Source organism: Anomaloglossus baeobatrachus, chromosome 3, assembly GCF_048569485.1.
Source record: "Anomaloglossus baeobatrachus isolate aAnoBae1 chromosome 3, aAnoBae1.hap1, whole genome shotgun sequence".
Classification (NCBI taxonomy): domain Eukaryota; kingdom Metazoa; phylum Chordata; class Amphibia; order Anura; family Aromobatidae; genus Anomaloglossus; species Anomaloglossus baeobatrachus.
The window spans coordinates 604,077,956-604,099,051 of NC_134355.1; the positions used below are offsets into that span (position 1 = coordinate 604,077,956).

The 21,096-nt window shown below is 45.1% G+C and overlaps 1 protein-coding gene across 2 annotated transcripts in view; it reads left to right on the top strand.

The window, feature by feature from the left end:
- SNTG2 (syntrophin gamma 2) overlaps nt 1-21,096 on the top strand; it is an 873,134-nt gene that overhangs the window by 434,389 nt on the left and 417,649 nt on the right. For both annotated transcript variants that reach the window (XM_075341061.1, XM_075341060.1), the window contains exon 4: nt 4,168-4,225. In XM_075341061.1, coding sequence (XP_075197176.1) covers nt 4,168-4,225 — 58 coding nt within the window. The remainder of the gene's footprint in view (nt 1-4,167; nt 4,226-21,096) is intronic.

A 21,096-nucleotide genomic window follows, 5' to 3' on the forward strand; every position in this document is an offset into this window, starting at 1 on the left:
CCATGGGACGTCCTCTGGGCTGGAGGCCAACTCGATTTTTGCAGGCGAGGGGGTCATTTGTAGAGACTGCACGGTCTTGGCAAGGGCAGCCACAGTCTTGGTCAGCTCCTGGAACTGCTGTCTGAGCTCTGCAGTGGGATCCTTATCCAGGGACTGCGCCTCAGCCCCTGCAGTGGCTCGTGTTGCAGGCACCACCCCGGGGTACGTGATAGCAAGAGGCCGGAGGGGTACTGGGTCATTCGGTGTAGATTCTCTCAGTACCCTGATGGCCTGGTCCTTAAACTTGGCAAAGTCCAGAGCAGGGTTCTGCAGGACCAGGATACGCAGTTGGGTCCTGTGGGCATCTGACAGGAGCCCCTCTATGAACTGCTCGGTTAGGAGTTTGTCTTCTTCACGTACACTCTCTGGATCCACCTGTTTAACTGCTTTCAGGGCCTCCTGCAAGTTTAAGGCATAGTCCCTTATGCTGTCTGTGGCCCGCTGCTTGCACCCAAAGAATCTCATCTTTATCTCTGCTGCGGTGCGGGTGTCAAACGTACTCTTTAGCTTGGCCAGTATCTGGGCTGCTGTCCCTTTATCTGTATCAGGCCAGGACTTCGCTTCACGCTGGGCTGCGCCGGCTAGCTGTCCCATTACTATGCCCACCTTCTGGCTCTCAGTCAGCGGATACACCCGGAATAAGCTGTGCAGGCTTTCTCTGAAGTCACTCAAGGTATGGGACTCCCCGGAGTACTGCGGCAGCCATTCTGCTCCCGGTATGTACGGCATGGTGATCGGCATTACCGGCGCTACAGTGGGGGCCGGGGCGACGGCGACTGGGATTGCTTCTGCTGGTGCTGCGGCGTCTCGGGCTATGGCAGCCACCTGCTCTCCCTCCGAGTCGGACATCTTCCTCCCCCTTAGTGAACCTTACCAGGCTCCGTTCACTTTTCAAATTTTCTTCCGGGTCGCGCGGGGTTAACAGCGCTCTGCTCTGATGGCGCGCTCCCTTCGCGCTTTTTGTCAGGCACGCCCCCCTTCTTCCTGCGCTCGGCGAGGCTAATGGCGGCGGTGGTCTGCAGCCAGTACACAGTCTTTTAAGCACAATTCCGGCAGGCGCACAGTACCCGGTGGGACCGGGCACGAGATCCTGTTCGTGACGCCAAAAGTTGACTCGCCCACCCCAGGGCTATGGGACACCCGGTGCCGGGCCGGACTAGTCCGGTGGTAGTCAGTGGTGGCTGGGCCCGGCTCCGTGGCCCTGGTGGGTGTCAGTTGAATATGTGGCTTGCTTGTTAATGGTTGTGTTCGTGACGCCACCTGTGGCATGCGGCTATTAAGCCGCCGCTGCTGTGTGAGGCCTCCGGGATGATGATATAGCAGCTATGGTAGTACTGCTCCCCACAGGTGGAGCAATGCCCGGGGCACAGTTGGTGCTTGTGAAAGTCTATGGTGCTGTGTGACTAACACGGTGCAGGGCCGACAGGCGAGGAAAGAACCAGGCACAAACAACAGTCTCTTTACCTTTTCCTCTTTTACTCTGGGAACAGTCCAGTCCTGGGAGACCGTTACAGGTGGTGATGGGGATCCGGTCGGCCTGGAAGTACTTGGGGTGATCTTTCTGGCCAGCTGAGTATGAGGCCTACTCCTGTACCTTTCTTGGTGATGATAGGACCCTGCTTCTCTGAATCCAGCAATGGCCCTCTTCGCTGCTGGGACCAATGGCACGTCCCTTCCCTCTGTAGGTGGCTGCGCAGGCCCACTCTCTGGTGCTTCCCCGCTGGGGTCCACACCGGGCCCTGATGCTGCAGCTGTACCTTGGATGTGTCTGGGCCAGGGGCTTGCAGCTCTCCTGCCCTTCGGATTCGGCTACCAGGGACGGATTTTATACCCTGGCAACCACAGACTCCGATGTCCGAGTCTCTCCGCTGCCTCTCAGCTACTCCTGCTTCTCTGGGCCAAACTGCTCCAGCTCTAGGCCCCAGATTCACAGGACAGCTCACTCTGCGTCTGTTCACTTCTACTGCTCCCTACAGACTACTAACTCCTCCCCCAGGTCAGGCTTAAGGAAGCTCCCTGAAACTTCAGGTTCAGAGCTCCCCCTACTGGCCTGAGGGAGAAACTGCGGTGGATGTTAACTTACTGGCCAGTAGATTTCCCCATTACCTCCAGGCTCAGCATTAACCCTCAGGAGGGCAATGCCGTTGTGGCGACCAGGTCCTAGGGCGCCACAATAGCATATATAGTGTCATATAGACGCATAGTGCCTAACAGAAATCAATATCCTGTGTATAGTCCATAAATAGAAATAACAACTACTAGAGTTACAGTATATAACAAAAGTGAGTACACCCCTCACATTTTAGGAAATATTTTATATATTTTCATGGGACAACACTGAAGATATGACCCTTTGATACAATATAAAGTAGTCAGTGTACATTAAATGTGTATATTTGTTGTGGCATCTAAATAATTCAACAGCCATTAATTTCAAAGCCACTGGCAACAAAAGTGAGTAAACCCTAAGCGAAAATGACCAAATTGTGCTCAAAGTGTCAATATTTTATGTGGCCCCATTATTTTCAAGCACTGCCTTCATTCTCATTGGCACGGAGTTCACTAAAGCTTCACAGGAGGCACTGGAATCCTGCTCCATCCTCCATTACCACATCACAGAGCTGGTGGAAGTCAGATACCTTGCGCCCTTCCACCTTCAGTTTGAGGATGTCCCACAGGTGAGCAATAGGGTTTAGGTCTGGAGACATGCTTAGCCAGTTCAGCACCTTTACCCTCAGTTTCTTTTGCAAGGCAGTGGTCTTTGTACTCCTCATCTTGTTGCCCCACACATGCTTGGCACCATCTGAACCAAACAAATGTATCGTGGAGTGATCAGACCAGATATAAAAATAGCAACAAAAAGAGGAATGCAGGAGGAGCAAATCACACCATTTCATGGAGGTGTGTGTGTGATTTGCTCCTCCTGCACCTGTGATGCTTCCACTTTGGCTGTATCCTGGTAGAGTATTAGTTTTTGGCCTGGGCGATTTACACACTACAGCCCATCTTTGCTGTAAGTAATACCTGATCAGACCAGAGGACATGGTTCCAGTAATCCATGTCCTTAGCCTGCTTGTCTTCTGCAAACTGTTTGCGGGATTTTTTTTCCATCATCTTTAAGAGTCTTCCTTCTGGGATGACAGGCATACAGACGAATTTGAGGAAGTGCACAGCATATGGCCTGAGCACTGATAGGCAGACCCTCCACTCCTGTAATCTCAGCTACAATGCTGGTAGCAATGATACTTCGATTTTGAAAAGACAACCTCTGGATATGATGCTGAGCACATGCAGTCAACTTCTTTGGTCGACCATGGTGAGGCCTGTTCTGAGTGGAGCCTGTCATGTTAAACCACTGTATGGTGTTGGCCACCATGTTGCAGCTCAGTCTCAGGGTGTTGGCAATCTTCTTTTAGCTTAGGGCATCTTTATGTAGAGCAACAATGCTTTTTTTCAGATCCTCAGAGAATTATTTGCCATGAGGAGCCACGTTGATCTCCCAGTGACCAGTATGAGACAGTGTGTGAGCGATAACACCAAATGTAACACACCTGCTCCCCAGTCACACTTGAGACCTTGTAACACTAATGAGTCACATGACACTGGGGGGGAGAATGCATGAGTTTCCCATCCAAGCATCCAACCTCCTCGATTCAAGTACTGAGCACTCAAGCATATTAGTGCTCACTAATCACTACTGGACACACAAAATATTGACATTTGGGCACAATTTTCCACTTAGGGGTGTACTCACTTATGTTACCAGCAGTATAGATATTAATGGCTGTGTTGAGTAATTTAGAAGGCACAGTAAATTTACACTATTATACAAGCTGTACACTGACTACTTTACATTATATCAAAGTGTCATAACTTCAGTGCTATCCCATAAAAAGCTATACTAAAATATTTACAAAAATGTGATAGGGTGTACTCACTTTTGGGATATACTGTAGCTGTTTTTCCCCCCCAGAATCTCTCTTGTCTATGGATGGAGTGTGATATCTCACCTCACTTGAATAGGGATTAGTTTCAATTCAAAACACTACACTTGGAAAACAATAATACTGCACGTGTATAATATAATTATAATTGGTGTATATAATATTGTTTTCTCTTTCTTTTCAGGGTGGAGCACAACATAAAGTGCCCGTTGTTATATCTAAAATTTTTAAAGATCAACCAGGTAAAGTTACATGGATTAGTTATATATATATATATATATATATTATATATATGTCTAATACATAAAGCTGAATGTGTGTATGTGTGTGTGTGTGTGTGTGTGTGTGTGTGTGTGTGTGTGTGTGTGTATGTCTGGGATTAGCATCTGCACTGTCGCACAAAATTATGCACACTCACACGTCATGGACTATGTTTTGACAGGAAAATTTAACCCCACGCTTTACAGTTACTCTCCAAAAATCATTCCTTCATTAAAGTAAATGGAGCCTAGAACTACAGGTTATTAGTAGGAGCTGTGAGTTGTTGCTATAGGAACAAAAGATATTCATAGTATAAGAAGCTTATATGTGAGGTGATAAGTAGTCGGTGGGGAGATGGATAGAAAGAGACAGAGAGAGACAGACAGGGAAAGAGACAGAGAGATAGAGACAGACAGGGAAATTGACAGACAGAGACAAACTGTGAAAGAGACAGACAGACAGACGGTGAAAAAGACAGACAGACGGGGAAAGAGACAGACAGACACAGACCTGGAAAGAGACAGACCTGGAAAGAGACAGATGGGGAAAGAGACAGACAGACATGCAGACAGGGACAGAGACAGGCAGACAGGGAAGGAGACAGCCAGAGAGACAGACAAAGATAGACGGGGAAAGACTCAGACCTTAATAGAGACAGATGGGGAAAGAGACAGAGAAACAGAGACAGACAAAGACAGGCAGACAGGGAAAGAGACAGACAGGAAAAGACACAGACAAAGAGACGGGGAGACAGACGGGGAAAGAGACAGACCTGGGATAGAGACAGACAAAGAAATAGACAGAGACAGGCAGACGAGAAAAGAGTCAGACGAGGAAAGAGGCAGACGAGGAAAGAGGCAGACGAGAAAAGAGGCAGATGAGAAAAAAGGCAGACAAGAAAAGAGGCAGATGAGAAAAGAGGCAGACGGGGAAAGAGGCAGACGGGGAAAGAGGCAGACGGGGAAAGAGGCAGACGGGGAAAGAGGCAGACGGGGAAAGAGGCAGACGGGGAAAGAGAGAGACGGGGAAAGAGAGAGACGGGGAAAGAGAGAGACGGGGAAAGAGACAGACGGGGAAAGAGACAGACGGGGAAAGAGACAGGCGGGGAAAGAGACAGGCGGGGAAAGAGACAGGCGGGGAAAGAGACAGGCGGGGAAAGAGACAGACGGGGAAAGAGACAGACGGGGAAAGAGACAGATCTGGAAAGAGACAGATGGAGCACATTACTTGGCCAATTTAGTTAAATCTGTGTGGAATATCTGTGGTGTTGAAATATATGTTGTGAAATGCTTCTATTAGCTTAGTTTCTGCCTTTTAATAATTACATTTATATCCATTTGTTTTGTGGTTTTTGTGTGCAGAATACATTTTTGTTAATACATTCTATTTTGTTAACAGCAGTTATTAACCCGGGCGAAGCTGGGTAGTACAGTTAGTATATATATATATATATATATATATATATATATATATATATATTTGTGATTACATTAAAACATAACTGATAAATATTGGCATTATTAATATATTTTTGTAACTTTGAAAAAATATATGTAGTTTTTATTTTGTCGACTTGTCAATATTTTGCAGATTAACCTTGTATATTATATGTAAATGTAAATTATCTATTTTAGAAATAGAAACAAAATATATTTATATATTTTCTAAAAATGATTTTATTTGAACAATTATTTATTATATTTATCATTACTAAATAGTTAACACTGCAACTACTTCAAAAAGGTGGACTCTGTTGAATATAAAGCCAGACACAACAAAAAGTGATTCCATCTACTCCATTAACCTCCATTGTCCCATCTGTGATTACACCCCAAACCATTTTTTTCAGTGCTTCAGATACAACCACCGATGTGTACCAAAGAAACAATGTGAACTTGGCCTTAAAAGGAATCTGTCACCACTTTCACTTTTCTAAACTATTTATATGGGCATACAAGTTATAAATGCTGAGAAGAGTCATATAGTCAATCGTCAACTGTATGCCTCATAACAGAAATCATCTTTTATCACTTTATGTAAATGAGCTCTTCCAGGCTATGGGGCGGATGCTGCCTGGAAGATAACTCCACCTTCAGAGCTTATTTTAAATAAAAGGAGCATTATCAATGTGATGGTTGCTCTCTGCAGAGCTGTATGTGATTATAAGGGTACGGTTCCACTTGCGTTTTGCACAGACGAGTGCAATCCAATAAAACATCAGATTGCTCTCACTCTAGTGCAAAACTATGGTGCAGTGTCCATCTGCGATTGATTTCTCATGCCATAGTGGCATACGGAATGAATCGCAGCATGCAGCGTTTGACAGCGAGTCTCGGCTCACGCACCCGCATACAAGTCTATGGGAGCATGTGAAACATCGCACTGCACACGCATGTCATCCGACTGCAGTGCGATGTATGCTGGGCAGGCCGGGGAGGAGATGGGGAAAAAGTGCTCCCTCCCTCTTCTCTGCAGCTGTGATATGATCGCAAGATCCCATCACAGTCGCATGACCCTCAGCCTAAACGTGCAGCAGAGGGACATTAGCATATCGCTTCCAATGCTCTCGCATCGGAAGCTATGCGCAATTGGAACTGTACCCTAATTGACACATCTGCAGGTGTCTCTCAGATTGATCCTCTATTTCACAGGCAGACAGTGTTGCAATATTGTTACAATGAAAGAGCGCTCAGGGAAATGCAAAAAATATGTTTGCAAGAAGTCAAATTTCATTTCTCTTGTTCTGTGTCAGTTACTTGTCTCACACTGGTAATGCCCCTTTTATTTAAAAATAATCTGTGGAGGCGGAGTTAGCATCTGCCCCATAGCCTGGAAGAGCTCATTTACATAAAGTGATAAAAGAATATTTTTTCCAGAACAAGGCTTCTGAGACAGACAGGTAGGACATTTTTCAGACTTCTATATGACCTGTATGCCCATATTAATAGTTTAAAAAGGTCAAAGAAGTGACAGATTCTCTTTAAGGTGAATTCCCATGTTTAGTTTTTGATGTGAAAGTTCTGAAATTATCCAATTCATATTAAACAAATCAAGTCTTGGCAACTGAAACTGATACTTAGTCAGAATTTTCTGCAACAAAATCCGTAATGTGAGAATCCACCCTTAGGCCTCATTTACACGTCCGATTTTCTTCATGTACTAAAAATAACGACCAATTTTTTGGATCAGACTTTGATCAGAGTTCAATCAGAATTTTGTTCAAATGTCATCAGTTTTTTTCAAACGCAGAGAAAAAAAGTTTTTCAACCTTCTCCTTTCTGACAGTCCATGAAAATCAGATCACATCTGAGTGAGATCCAATTTTTTTCACTGACTCTTACATTTGCATTCAATATTTTTTCTTGGCCCGTGGATCCAAGTTGGACATGTCATTGCAATCTTACTTTGATCGCATGGTGCGCAAAAAGTCATGGACATGTGAAAGTACCTAAAGACTATCACAGATAAAAGTGAAAACCACAGATAGCACTTGGACTAAAAAATCCAACTTCTGAATGAGTCATTATATAGTTAAAACACCATAGTTTTCCTGCCAAACCAAACGTAATCCAGTTCATCAGACTACATTACCAATTAAACTTTTTTAAGACCTCCTTCACATGTCAGGGTTTCCAGTACATACACGAATGACAAATGCAAATACAAGTCTTATGTGTCCATAAAAAGACAAGAAAAAGCATACGGATGGCATTTGTGAGCCATCCATGTGTTAACAGATGGACATACTGCCCATTTTCTGCCTTGAAGACACAAGTATTGTTATGGTGTGTAATGTGTATTGTAACATGCGCTATTGGTGATAAATTGTGTTTTGTCGAGAGTAGGAAGAGTAAAGGCTACTTTACACGCTGCGATATCGGTACCGATATCGCTAGCGTGGGTACCCGCCCCATCTGTTGTGCGACACGGGCAAATCGCTGCCCGTGCCGCACAACATCGCCCAGACATGTCACACATACTTACCTGCCCGGCGATGTCGCTGTGACCGGCAAACCGCCTCCTTTCTAAGGGGGCGGTTAGTTCAGCGTCACAGCGACGTCACAGCTGCGTCACTGAACTGCCGCCCAATAGAAGCGGAGGGGCGGAGATGAGCGGGACGTAACATCCCGCCTACCTCCTTCCTTCCGCATTGTGGCCGGGAGGCAGGTAAGGAGAGCTTCCTTGTTCCTGCGGTGTTACACGGAGCGATGTGTGCTGCCGCAGGAACGAGGAACAACCTCGTTACTGCTGCAGTAAAGATTTTTGAGAATGGACCCCCATGTCACCGATGAGCGATTTTGCCCGTTTTTGCAACGATGCAAAATCGCTCATAGGTGTCACACGCAACGGCATCGCTAATGCGGCCGGATGTGCGTCACCAATTCCGTGACCCCAACGAGTTCGCATTAGCGATGTCGTAGTGTGTAAAGCCCCCTTTAGAGTTAATGTTTTGGACTAGCCCAGTTTTATGTGGGCGTCACATGAGATGATCTATCGTGCAATATGTCGTTGGGGTCACGGATTTTGTGACGCACATCCGACATCGCTTGCGACGTCGTCCCGTGTGACACCTATGAGCGTCTGTAAACAATCGCAAATCGGTTACGAATCGTGAATCTACTTTGCGCCCGTTGTTCATTGTACCCGGGGTAGCACACATCGCTCCGTGTGACACCCCGGGAACGATGAACATAGCTTACCTGCGTCCCGCCATCAATGCTGAAGGAAGGAGGTGGGCGAGATGTTTACGTCCCGCTCATCTTCGCCCCTCCGCTTCTATTGGCCGGCCGCTGTGTGACATCGCTGTGACGCCGAACGTCCCTCCCCCTTCAGGAAGTGGATGTTCGCCGCCCACAACGAGGTCGCTCTGCAGGTATGCACGTGTGACGGCGGTTTAACGAATTTGTGCACCATGGGCAACTAATTGCCCGTGCCGCACAAACGACAGGGGCGGGTAAGAACGCTCGTACAATCGCACGATAGATCGTACCGTGTGACGCCTACATTAGAGGGACCTAAAATGAAGGGACAGACAGTTTCCTGTCAAGAGATCAGATAGGGCCCAGTGTACAGTAGAAGCAGACCTAAGGTCTAACTAATAAGTAGAGCAACATTACGTGTGTCCCTGACATGAGTGGAGACCGAGCGAGTGAATAGCATGATCCTGAGTAGAGAGAAAGGAAAACAGATGAAAGGACAGAGTGGTAAGCAGGAGGTGGCTCGAGCAGGAGTTCCAAAGCGTCAGAAGTAGAGAAGCTAAGTCCAGTCATACTGGCAAACTAATCCCTTTTAGAGACAAAAATACACGGAGCAATGGGTTGAGAATAGGACTCTCACAAACTCAACAGTAGCACTGAGCTTGGTTGTTGTTAAGGCAGGTGAACCTGTAAAAGCAGAATGCAGGCAAATTAAGAGAAGCAATTGAGACTATGTAGAATTGAGCCTCAACATAGTGTGAGTATAGGTATTCAGACAAACGAAGCTTGATAAAATAATGTTAATTTAAAATATGTATTTTTATTCAAAATTCATATATTAAAATATGTAGGTAATAGTTCTACTGTATGATAACCAGGGACATGGGATACATAGCAGCCAGGTAATAAAGCTGTCATATAAACTGTGATATTACTGTGAAACACAATTCCTCATATAGTGTATCGAAATGCATCAATATATCATGAAATAAACACAGTGTGTCATTACAATCCATGCATATATAAATAAATGATAATAAATAAAGTGCTTCGTACTGTATGACAATGACACAAGTGTATATAAAATAACAAGAGTGTACAATCATTATGTCTAATAGTGCTCCAAATTTATAGCCATATATACTTGGTCACCCATTACCATACTGATATTGGCCACCCGAAGAAGAAAGGCGAAACGTACGTTGAGTAAAGGGACGTAGCTCAAGCTGCCAGCTATTACAAGTAGGTACCATTACCGTTTATGTGGTCAGTATGCTCCTGGGTGATCGAGTATATATGGCTATAAATCTGGAGCACTATTATACATATTGAATGTACACTCGTTATTTTATATAAACTGGTGTCATTGTTATACAGCACGGAGCACTTTATTTATTATAATTTATTTATATATGCATGGATTATAATAACACACTACGTTTATTTCATGATATATTGATGCATTTAGATACACTATATGATGAATTATATTTTGCAATAATATCACAGTTTGTATGATTACTTTATTACCTGGATGCTATTTATCCCATGTCCCTGGTTATCATACAGTAGAACTTTAACCTACATATTTTAATATATTAATTTTGAATAAAAATAAATATTTTAAATTAACATTATTTTATCAAGCTTCATTTGTCTGAATACCTATACTCAGACTATGTTGAGACTTATAGTTTCTTTCACACCCTTGTGTGAAAGAAAAAAAATATAGAAATATACAATTAAGGCGTTTTTTTGTGTTTAACTGTGTAGAAATAATTAGTATTGTGATGGAAAAGTTCTTCAAGGTGTGTACCCACTACACCCTGTAAATAATCCTCACCAATTTATCATTAAGTAAAAAGTTTATTTTCGAGTGGTGGTCTCTCTCATTGAACTGTTCAACATCTGGTCCTGGCTAGCCGAAGTCGCAAGATCAGCGAAGCTCCTCCATAGCACAAGTTCACACACCAGTCAGGACCCCCACCTTCATTTAACATACAGGTCATAAGAGACAAGTACCTTGCAAATGGCTACCGCCCACACCACGTTACACGTGTGACATCTATATGCTGAATGTGATTAACATTAAAAGTATAGGAGGAGCCTTAAAAGCTCCTTGAGATCCCGCGTGTACGCACTTACCATTCCCACAGCCTTGTTATCCGGGTGCTCGCTTCTCGGCTTCAGACGTGCTCTGCGCATGGTCGGAACCGCAGGAGTCTTCTGAGCATGCGCACTGCGTGTCTGAAGCAGAGAAGCAAGCACCCGGATAACAAGGCTGCGGGAATGGTAAGTGCGCACGCGAGGGATCTGAAGAAGCTGACGGTGACATCACTCATGTAAATCCGTGGTATCACTCCCACAAGCGTGATACCATGGAAAGCATGCAAACGCCAACGAAGCCCAGGGGACTAGAGCCTGCGATCATTTACATAGGGAACATGTAAGTAATAAAACATATTTTTATACATTCATATTACACATTATTACTACACACGGATGGTAGGAAGGGGTTACTAGGCCACACATCACCAGGCTTGTAGGTCATAATGCATATGGGACCTGACAGGTTCTCTTTAACATTTCTTTATTTTTTTAGCCATCTGTTAAAAACACTGATGATACATACTGTAGATGGTAAAAATGGACACAGTGATGACACATGGATGAAACACTGGTGACACATGGATGACACACTGATGACACATGGATGACACACTGATTACACATGCATGACACACTGATGACACATGGATGACACATGGATGACACATGGATGACACCCTGATGACACACTGATGACGCATGGATGACACCCTGATGACACACTGATGACACATGGATGACACACTGATGACACATGGATGGCACACTGATGACACATGGATGACACACTGATGACACATGGATGACACATGGATGACACATGGATGACACATGGATGACACCCTGATGACACACTGATGACGCATGGATGACACCCTGATGACACACTGATGACACATGGATGACACACTGATGACACATGGATGGCACACTGATGACACATGGATGACACACTGATGACACATGGATGACACACTGATGACACATGGATGACACACTGACTGACACAGGGACCATTTTTTCACATCACTGTTCTATATGGACATGTGAAGGGGGGTTTAAATAACAAAGAGGTTATAAATGCATTAAGAAATCAAACCAACATAGCCAACATGAATCAGAGACCAGTTCCCTCATTACAGTCATGTATGTTGTACGCTGAATGTTGCAAAGAAAACGAAGTTGAAAATGGGGCTCAGGGATTAGGTGACTAAGGCTATGTGCCCACGCTGCGGAAAATTAGCGGAATTTGCCGCGATTTTTTTCTCGTAAATTTCGCAGATTTTTCAAAAATCCACAGTACAGCGAGTCCCCAGCCATTTCTATGACGTTTTGGAACTGCCGTGCCCATTCTGCGTTTTTTTCCACAGCGGAAATAATGCAGATTTCCCTGCATCTCAATTATTCCTGCGGATTTCTCCGCAGGGTCCCATACTTACCTGCCTTGATAGCAGACAACGGAGTCACTTCCTCCAGTGCAGAGGAGTACGGTGGAGGCAGGAGCAGGAGGTGGGCAGGGCCTGCATGAGCTCTGGTCATGTGACAGCCAGAGCTCGTGCAGTCCCGCCCACCTTCTCCTGCAATGTGTAGACAGTAGAGTTGAGCGCGGTTCGTGGTTCGTGGTTCTCCAGTTCTAGGCTCGAGTGATTTTGGGGCATGTTCTAGATCGAACTAGAACTCGAGCTTTTTGCAAAAGCTCGATAGTTCTAGAAACGTTCGAGAACGGTTCTAGCAGCCAAAAAACAGCTAAATCCTAGCTTGGTTTCCGCTGTAATAGTGTAAGTCACTCTGTGAATCAAACTATTATCACATTTCAGTGTATAGTGTGCGTGAACAGCGCCTTCAGATCACTGCTGTTTCTATAATGGCGATCGCCATTTTTTTTTTTTTTTCTTGTCTTCCTTCCCTAAGCGCGCGCGTCTTGTGGGGCGGGCCAGCATGTCAGCCAATCACAGACACACACACAGCTAAGTGGACTTTGAGCCAGAGAAGCAACGGCATGTGTGATAGGATCTGCATGTCACATGTCCCTGCATTATAAAACCGGACATTTTCTTCACGGACGCCATTATCTGCCTTCTGCGTCTTTGGTGTCAGACATCACTGTCGCAGCTCCGTCTTGAGTCCTATCGCTGATACAGCTGTATGCGCTGCATACACAGCGTTAGACAGCATAAGGAGAGCACTTTATAGCAGTCCTTTTAAGGGCTCAAACCGGCAGGGTCAGAGTTAAGGTGACAGGTCCTGAAAACAGCGCCAGCGTCTGTGCAGCCAAGGTCAGGGATTTCCTCCCTGCATTTCACCATTAGGAGGGAATAGAAAGGCAGGCTTCCATTCCTCTACCCAGAGCCCCACAATCCTGCCACTGTACCCTCTTGTCCTCTGCACACTCCAACTCATAACTAAGCCATTATACTAGCAAACACTCAGTGTACCTAGTGGCATCCTATCTGTGGCTATTGGACTTTGCTATAGTCCCACTAGTGCAAAGACATTTGCAGAGCACGTCTGCCTGCATTGCACACTACAACTAATTATAACTAAGCCATTATACTAGCACACACTCAGTGTACCTAGTGGCATCCTATACGTGGCTATTGGACTTTGCTATAGTCCCACTAGTGCCAAGACATTTGCAGAGCGCATCTGCCTGCGTTGCACACTCCAACTAATTATAACTAAGCCATTATACTAGCAAACACTCAGTGTACCTAGTGGCATCCTATACGTGGCTATTGGACTTTGCTATAGTCCCACTAGTGCCAAGACATTTGCAGAGCGCATCTGCCTGCGTTGCACACTCCAACTAATTATAACTAAGCCATTATACTAGCAAACACTTAGTGTACCTAGTGGCATCCTATACGTGGCTATTGGACTTTGCTATAGTCCCACTAGTGCCAAGACATTTGCAGAGCGCATCTGCCTGCGTTGCACACTCCAACTAATTATAACTAAGCCATTATACTAGCAAACACTTAGTGTACCTAGTGGCATCCTATACGTGGCTATTGGACTTTGCTATAGTCCCACTAGTGCCAAGACATTTGCAGAGCGCATCTGCCTGCGTTGCACACTCCAACTAATTATAACTAAGCCATTATACTAGCACACACTCAGTGTACCTAGTGGCATCCTATACGTGGCTATTGGACTTTGCTATAGTCCCACTAGTGCCAAGACATTTGCAGAGCGCATCTGCCTGCGTTGCACACTCCAACTAATTATAACTAAGCCATTATACTAGCAAACACTCAGTGTACCTAGTGGCATCCTATACGTGGCTATTGGACTTTGCTATAGTCCCACTAGTGCCAAGACATTTGCAGAGCGCATCTGCCTGCGTTGCACACTCCAACTAATTATAACTAAGCCATTATACTAGCAAACACTCAGTGTACCTAGTGGCATCCTATACGTGGCTATTGGACTTTGCTATAGTCCCACTAGTGCCAAGACATTTGCAGAGCGCATCTGCCTGCGTTGCACACTCCAACTAATTATAACTAAGCCATTATACTAGCAAACACTTAGTGTACCTAGTGGCATCCTATACGTGGCTATTGGACTTTGCTATAGTCCCACTAGTGCCAAGACATTTGCAGAGCGCATCTGCCTGCGTTGCACACTCCAACTAATTATAACTAAGCCATTATACTAGCAAACACTTAGTGTACCTAGTGGCATCCTATACGTGGCTATTGGACTTTGCTATAGTCCCACTAGTGCCAAGACATTTGCAGAGCGCATCTGCCTGCGTTGCACACTCCAACTAATTATAACTAAGCCATTATACTAGCAAACACTCAGTGTACCTAGTGGCATCCTATACGTGGCTATTGGACTTTGCTATAGTCCCACTAGTGCCAAGACATTTGCAGAGCGCATCTGCCTGCGTTGCACACTCCAACTAATTATAACTAAGCCATTATACTAGCAAACACTTAGTGTACCTAGTGGCATCCTATACGTGGCTATTGGACTTTGCTATAGTCCCACTAGTGCCAAGACATTTGCAGAGCGCATCTGCCTGCGTTGCACACTCCAACTAATTATAACTAAGCCATTATACTAGCAAACACTTAGTGTACCTAGTGGCATCCTATACGTGGCTATTGGACTTTGCTATAGTCCCACTAGTGCCAAGACATTTGCAGAGCGCATCTGCCTGCGTTGCACACTCCAACTAATTATAACTAAGCCATTATACTAGCACACACTCAGTGTACCTAGTGGCATCCTATACGTGGCTATTGGACTTTGCTATAGTCCCACTAGTGCCAAGACATTTGCAGAGCGCATCTGCCTGCGTTGCACACTCCAACTAATTATAACTAAGCCATTATACTAGCACACACTCAGTGTACCTAGTGGCATCCTATACGTGGCTATTGGACTTTGCTATAGTCCCACTAGTGCCAAGACATTTGCAGAGCGCATCTGCCTGCGTTGCACACTCCAACTAATTATAACTAAGCCATTATACTAGCACACACTCAGTGTACCTAGTGGCATCCTATACGTGGCTATTGGACTTTGCTATAGTCCCACTAGTGCCAAGACATTTGCAGAGCGCATCTGCCTGCGTTGCACACTCCAACTAATTATAACTAAGCCATTATACTAGCAAACACTCAGTGTACCTAGTGGCATCCTATACGTGGCTATTGGACTTTGCTATAGTCCCACTAGTGCCAAGACATTTGCAGAGCGCATCTGCCTGCGTTGCACACTCCAACTAATTATAACTAAGCCATTATACTAGCAAACACTTAGTGTACCTAGTGGCATCCTATACGTGGCTATTGGACTTTGCTATAGTCCCACTAGTGCCAAGACATTTGCAGAGCGCATCTGCCTGCATTGCACACTCCAACTAATTATAACTAAGCCATTATACTAGCACACACTCAGTGTACCTAGTGGCATCCTATACGTGGCTATTGGACTTTGCTATAGTCCCACTAGTGCCAAGACATTTGCAGAGCGCATCTGCCTGCGTTGCACACTCCAACTAATTATAACTAAGCCATTATACTAGCACACACTCAGTGTACCTAGTGGCATCCTATACGTAGCTATTGGACTTTGCTATAGTCCCACTAGTGCCAAGACATTTGCAGAGCGCATCTGCCTGCGTTGCACACTCCAACTAATTATAACTAAGCCATTATACTAGCAAACACTCAGTGTACCTAGTGGCATCCTATACGTGGCTATTGGACTTTGCTATAGTCCCACTAGTGCCAAGACATTTGCAGAGCGCATCTGCCTGCGTTGCACACTCCAACTAATTATAACTAAGCCATTATACTAGCACACACTCAGTGTACCTAGTGGCATCCTATACGTGGCTATTGGACTTTGCTATAGTCCCACTAGTGCCAAGACATTTGCAGAGCGCATCTGCCTGCGTTGCACACTCCAACTAATTATAACTAAGCCATTATACTAGCAAACACTTAGTGTACCTAGTGGCATCCTATACGTGGCTATTGGACTTTGCTATAGTCCCACTAGTGCCAAGACATTTGCAGAGCGCATCTGCCTGCGTTGCACACTCCAACTAATTATAACTAAGCCATTATACTAGCACACACTCAGTGTACCTAGTGGCATCCTATACGTGGCTATTGGACTTTGCTATAGTCCCACTAGTGCCAAGACATTTGCAGAGCGCATCTGCCTGCGTTGCACACTCCAACTAATTATAACTAAGCCATTATACTAGCACACACTCAGTGTACCTAGTGGCATCCTATACGTGGCTATTGGACTTTGCTATAGTCCCACTAGTGCCAAGACATTTGCAGAGCGCATCTGCCTGCGTTGCACACTCCAACTAATTATAACTAAGCCATTATACTAGCACACACTCAGTGTACCTAGTGGCATCCTATACGTGGCTATTGGACTTTGCTATAGTCCCACTAGTGCCAAGACATTTGCAGAGCGCATCTGCCTGCGTTGCACACTCCAACTAATTATAACTAAGCCATTATACTAGCACACACTCAGTGTACCTAGTGGCATCCTATACGTGGCTATTGGACTTTGCTATAGTCCCACTAGTGCCAAGACATTTGCAGAGCGCATCTGCCTGCGTTGCACACTCCAACTAATTATAACTAAGCCATTATACTAGCAAACACTTAGTGTACCTAGTGGCATCCTATACGTGGCTATTGGACTTTGCTATAGTCCCACTAGTGCCAAGACATTTGCAGAGCGCATCTGCCTGCGTTGCACACTCCAACTAATTATAACTAAGCCATTATACTAGCAAACACTTAGTGTACCTAGTGGCATCCTATACGTGGCTATTGGACTTTGCTATAGTCCCACTAGTGCCAAGACATTTGCAGAGCGCATCTGCCTGCGTTGCACACTCCAACTAATTATAACTAAGCCATTATACTAGCACACACTCAGTGTACCTAGTGGCATCCTATACGTGGCTATTGGACTTTGCTATAGTCCCCCAGTGCCAAGACATTTGCAGAGCGCATCTGCCTGCGTTGCACACTCCAACTAATTATAACTAAGCCATTATACTAGCACACACTCAGTGTACCTAGTGGCATCCTATACGTAGCTATTGGACTTTGCTATAGTCCCACTAGTGCCAAGACATTTGCAGAGCGCATCTGCCTGCGTTGCACACTCCAACTAATTATAACTAAGCCATTATACTAGCAAACACTCAGTGTACCTAGTGGCATCCTATACGTGGCTATTGGACTTTGCTATAGTCCCACTAGTGCCAAGACATTTGCAGAGCGCATCTGCCTGCGTTGCACACTCCAACTAATTATAACTAAGCCATTATACTAGCACACACTCAGTGTACCTAGTGGCATCCTATACGTGGCTATTGGACTTTGCTATAGTCCCACTAGTGCCAAGACATCTGCAGAGCGCATCTGCCTGCGTTGCACACTCCAACTAATTATAACTAAGCCATTATACTAGCACACACTCAGTGTACCTAGTGGCATCCTATACGTAGCTATTGGACTTTGCTATAGTCCCACTAGTGCCAAGACATTTGCAGAGCGCATCTGCCTGCGTTGCACACTCCAACTAATTATAACTAAGCCATTATACTAGCAAACACTCAGTGTACCTAGTGGCATCCTATACGTGGCTATTGGACTTTGCTATAGTCCCACTAGTGCCAAGACATTTGCAGAGCGCATCTGCCTGCGTTGCACACTCCAACTAATTATAACTAAGCCATTATACTAGCACACACTCAGTGTACCTAGTGGCATCCTATACGTGGCTATTGGACTTTGCTATAGTCCCACTAGTGCCAAGACATTTGCAGAGCGCATCTGCCTGCGTTGCACACTCCAACTAATTATAACTAAGCCATTATACTAGCAAACACTTAGTGTACCTAGTGGCATCCTATACGTGGCTATTGGACTTTGCTATAGTCCCACTAGTGCCAAGACATTTGCAGAGCGCATCTGCCTGCGTTGCACACTCCAACTAATTATAACTAAGCCATTATACTAGCACACACTCAGTGTACCTAGTGGCATCCTATACGTGGCTATTGGACTTTGCTATAGTCCCACTAGTGCCAAGACATTTGCAGAGCGCATCTGCCTGCGTTGCACACTCCAACTAATTATAACTAAGCCATTATACTAGCACACACTCAGTGTACCTAGTGGCATCCTATACGTGGCTATTGGACTTTGCTATAGTCCCACTAGTGCCAAGACATTTGCAGAGCGCATCTGCCTGCGTTGCACACTCCAACTAATTATAACTAAGCCATTATACTAGCACACACTCAGTGTACCTAGTGGCATCCTATACGTGGCTATTGGACTTTGCTATAGTCCCACTAGTGCCAAGACATTTGCAGAGCGCATCTGCCTGCGTTGCACACTCCAACTAATTATAACTAAGCCATTATACTAGCACACACTCAGTGTACCTAGTGGCATCCTATACGTGGCTATTGGACTTTGCTATAGTCCCACTAGTGCCAAGACATTTGCAGAGCGCATCTGCCTGCGTTGCACACTCCAACTAATTATAACTAAGCCATTATACTAGCAAACACTTAGTGTACCTAGTGGCATCCTATACGTGGCTATTGGACTTTGCTATAGTCCCACTAGTGCCAAGACATTTGCAGAGCGCATCTGCCTGCGTTGCACACTCCAACTAATTATAACTAAGCCATTATACTAGCAAACACTTAGTGTACCTAGTGGCATCCTATACGTGGCTATTGGACTTTGCTATAGTCCCACTAGTGCCAAGACATTTGCAGAGCGCATCTGCCTGCGTTGCACACTCCAACTAATTATAACTAAGCCATTATACTAGCACACACTCAGTGTACCTAGTGGCATCCTATACGTGGCTATTGGACTTTGCTATAGTCCCACTAGTGCCAAGACATTTGCAGAGCGCATCTGCCTGCGTTGCACACTCCAACTAATTATAACTAAGCCATTATACTAGCACACACTCAGTGTACCTAGTGGCATCCTATACGTGGCTATTGGACTTTGCTATAGTCCCACTAGTGCCAAGACATTTGCAGAGCGCATCTGCCTGCGTTGCACACTCCAACTAATTATAACTAAGCCATTATACTAGCAAACACTTAGTGTACCTAGTGGCATCCTATACGTGGCTATTGGACTTTGCTATAGTCCCACTAGTGCCAAGACATTTGCAGAGCGCATCTGCCTGCGTTGCACACTCCAACTAATTATAACTAAGCCATTATACTAGCACACACTCAGTGTACCTAGTGGCATCCTATACGTGGCTATTGGACTTTGCTATAGTCCCACTAGTGCCAAGACATTTGCAGAGCGCATCTGCCTGCGTTGCACACTCCAACTAATTATAACTAAGCCATTATACTAGCACACACTCAGTGTACCTAGTGGCATCCTATACGTGGCTATTGGACTTTGCTATAGTCCCACTAGTGCCAAGACATTTGCAGAGCGCATCTGCCTGCGTTGCACACTCCAACTAATTATAACTAAGCCATTATACTAGCACACACTCAGTGTACCTAGTGGCATCCTATACGTGGCTATTGGACTTTGCTATAGTCCCACTAGTGCCAAGACATTTGCAGAGCGCATCTGCCTGCGTTGCACACTCCAACTAATTATAACTAAGCCATTATACTAGCAAACACTCAGTGTACCTAGTGGCATCCTATACGTGGCTATTGGACTTTGCTTTAGTCCCACTAGTGCCAAGACATTTGCAGCACGTCTGCCTGCGTTGCACACTCCAACTAATTATAACTAAGTTACATTGTCAGGGATATTTATTCTTTATTATTCTGCTGTTAATAAAGCTAGACCACCACTGCAATCTTCACCACCTCTCAATTTTTACTACCACATTTTCAGTCCACAATCTTGTCGCAATCAACATGAGTGGCAAAATGACAGATGCTGGTGGAAAGGGGAAGAGGCGTGGTGGAAAAGGCAAAAAAGGTTTTGTCAGTGGGGAAGGTGGCAAAGCTCCATTATCATCTGCTGCAGATAGACCATCTACTAGCAAAAGTAAGATGTCTACTACTTATTGTGGACAATCCGATGTGCTCCCTTTTTTACGGACACGAACAAGAGGAACAAAGGTAGATGATGGGCAAAAAAGGAAAATGCTTGAATGGATCTCAAGTGGTCCAACAAGTGTCCTCTCAGCCACTTCAAGTACCGCATCCAAAAAACACCAGTCCTCTGAGTTGTCATCCCAATCACACTTGATTTCTCCCAGCTCTGAAGTCTCCATCAGCCCTGCACAGTATGGTGGAACTGAGATGGCTGAGTCTGCAGAGCTGTTCAGTCACACTATAGCCTGGGAATCAGAGGTCTGCTCCCAAGCTACAGTGAGTACAGAACAGGAAATGGTCTGCAGTGATGCCCAGAACCTTTGTGACTCTGATTCAGGCCGTGAGGACCAAGTTTCTGAGCATAATGTTGACCCTTTGTCACAAACTGTAACACCTGTGGTTATAGACAATGAGGAACATACTGATGAAGATG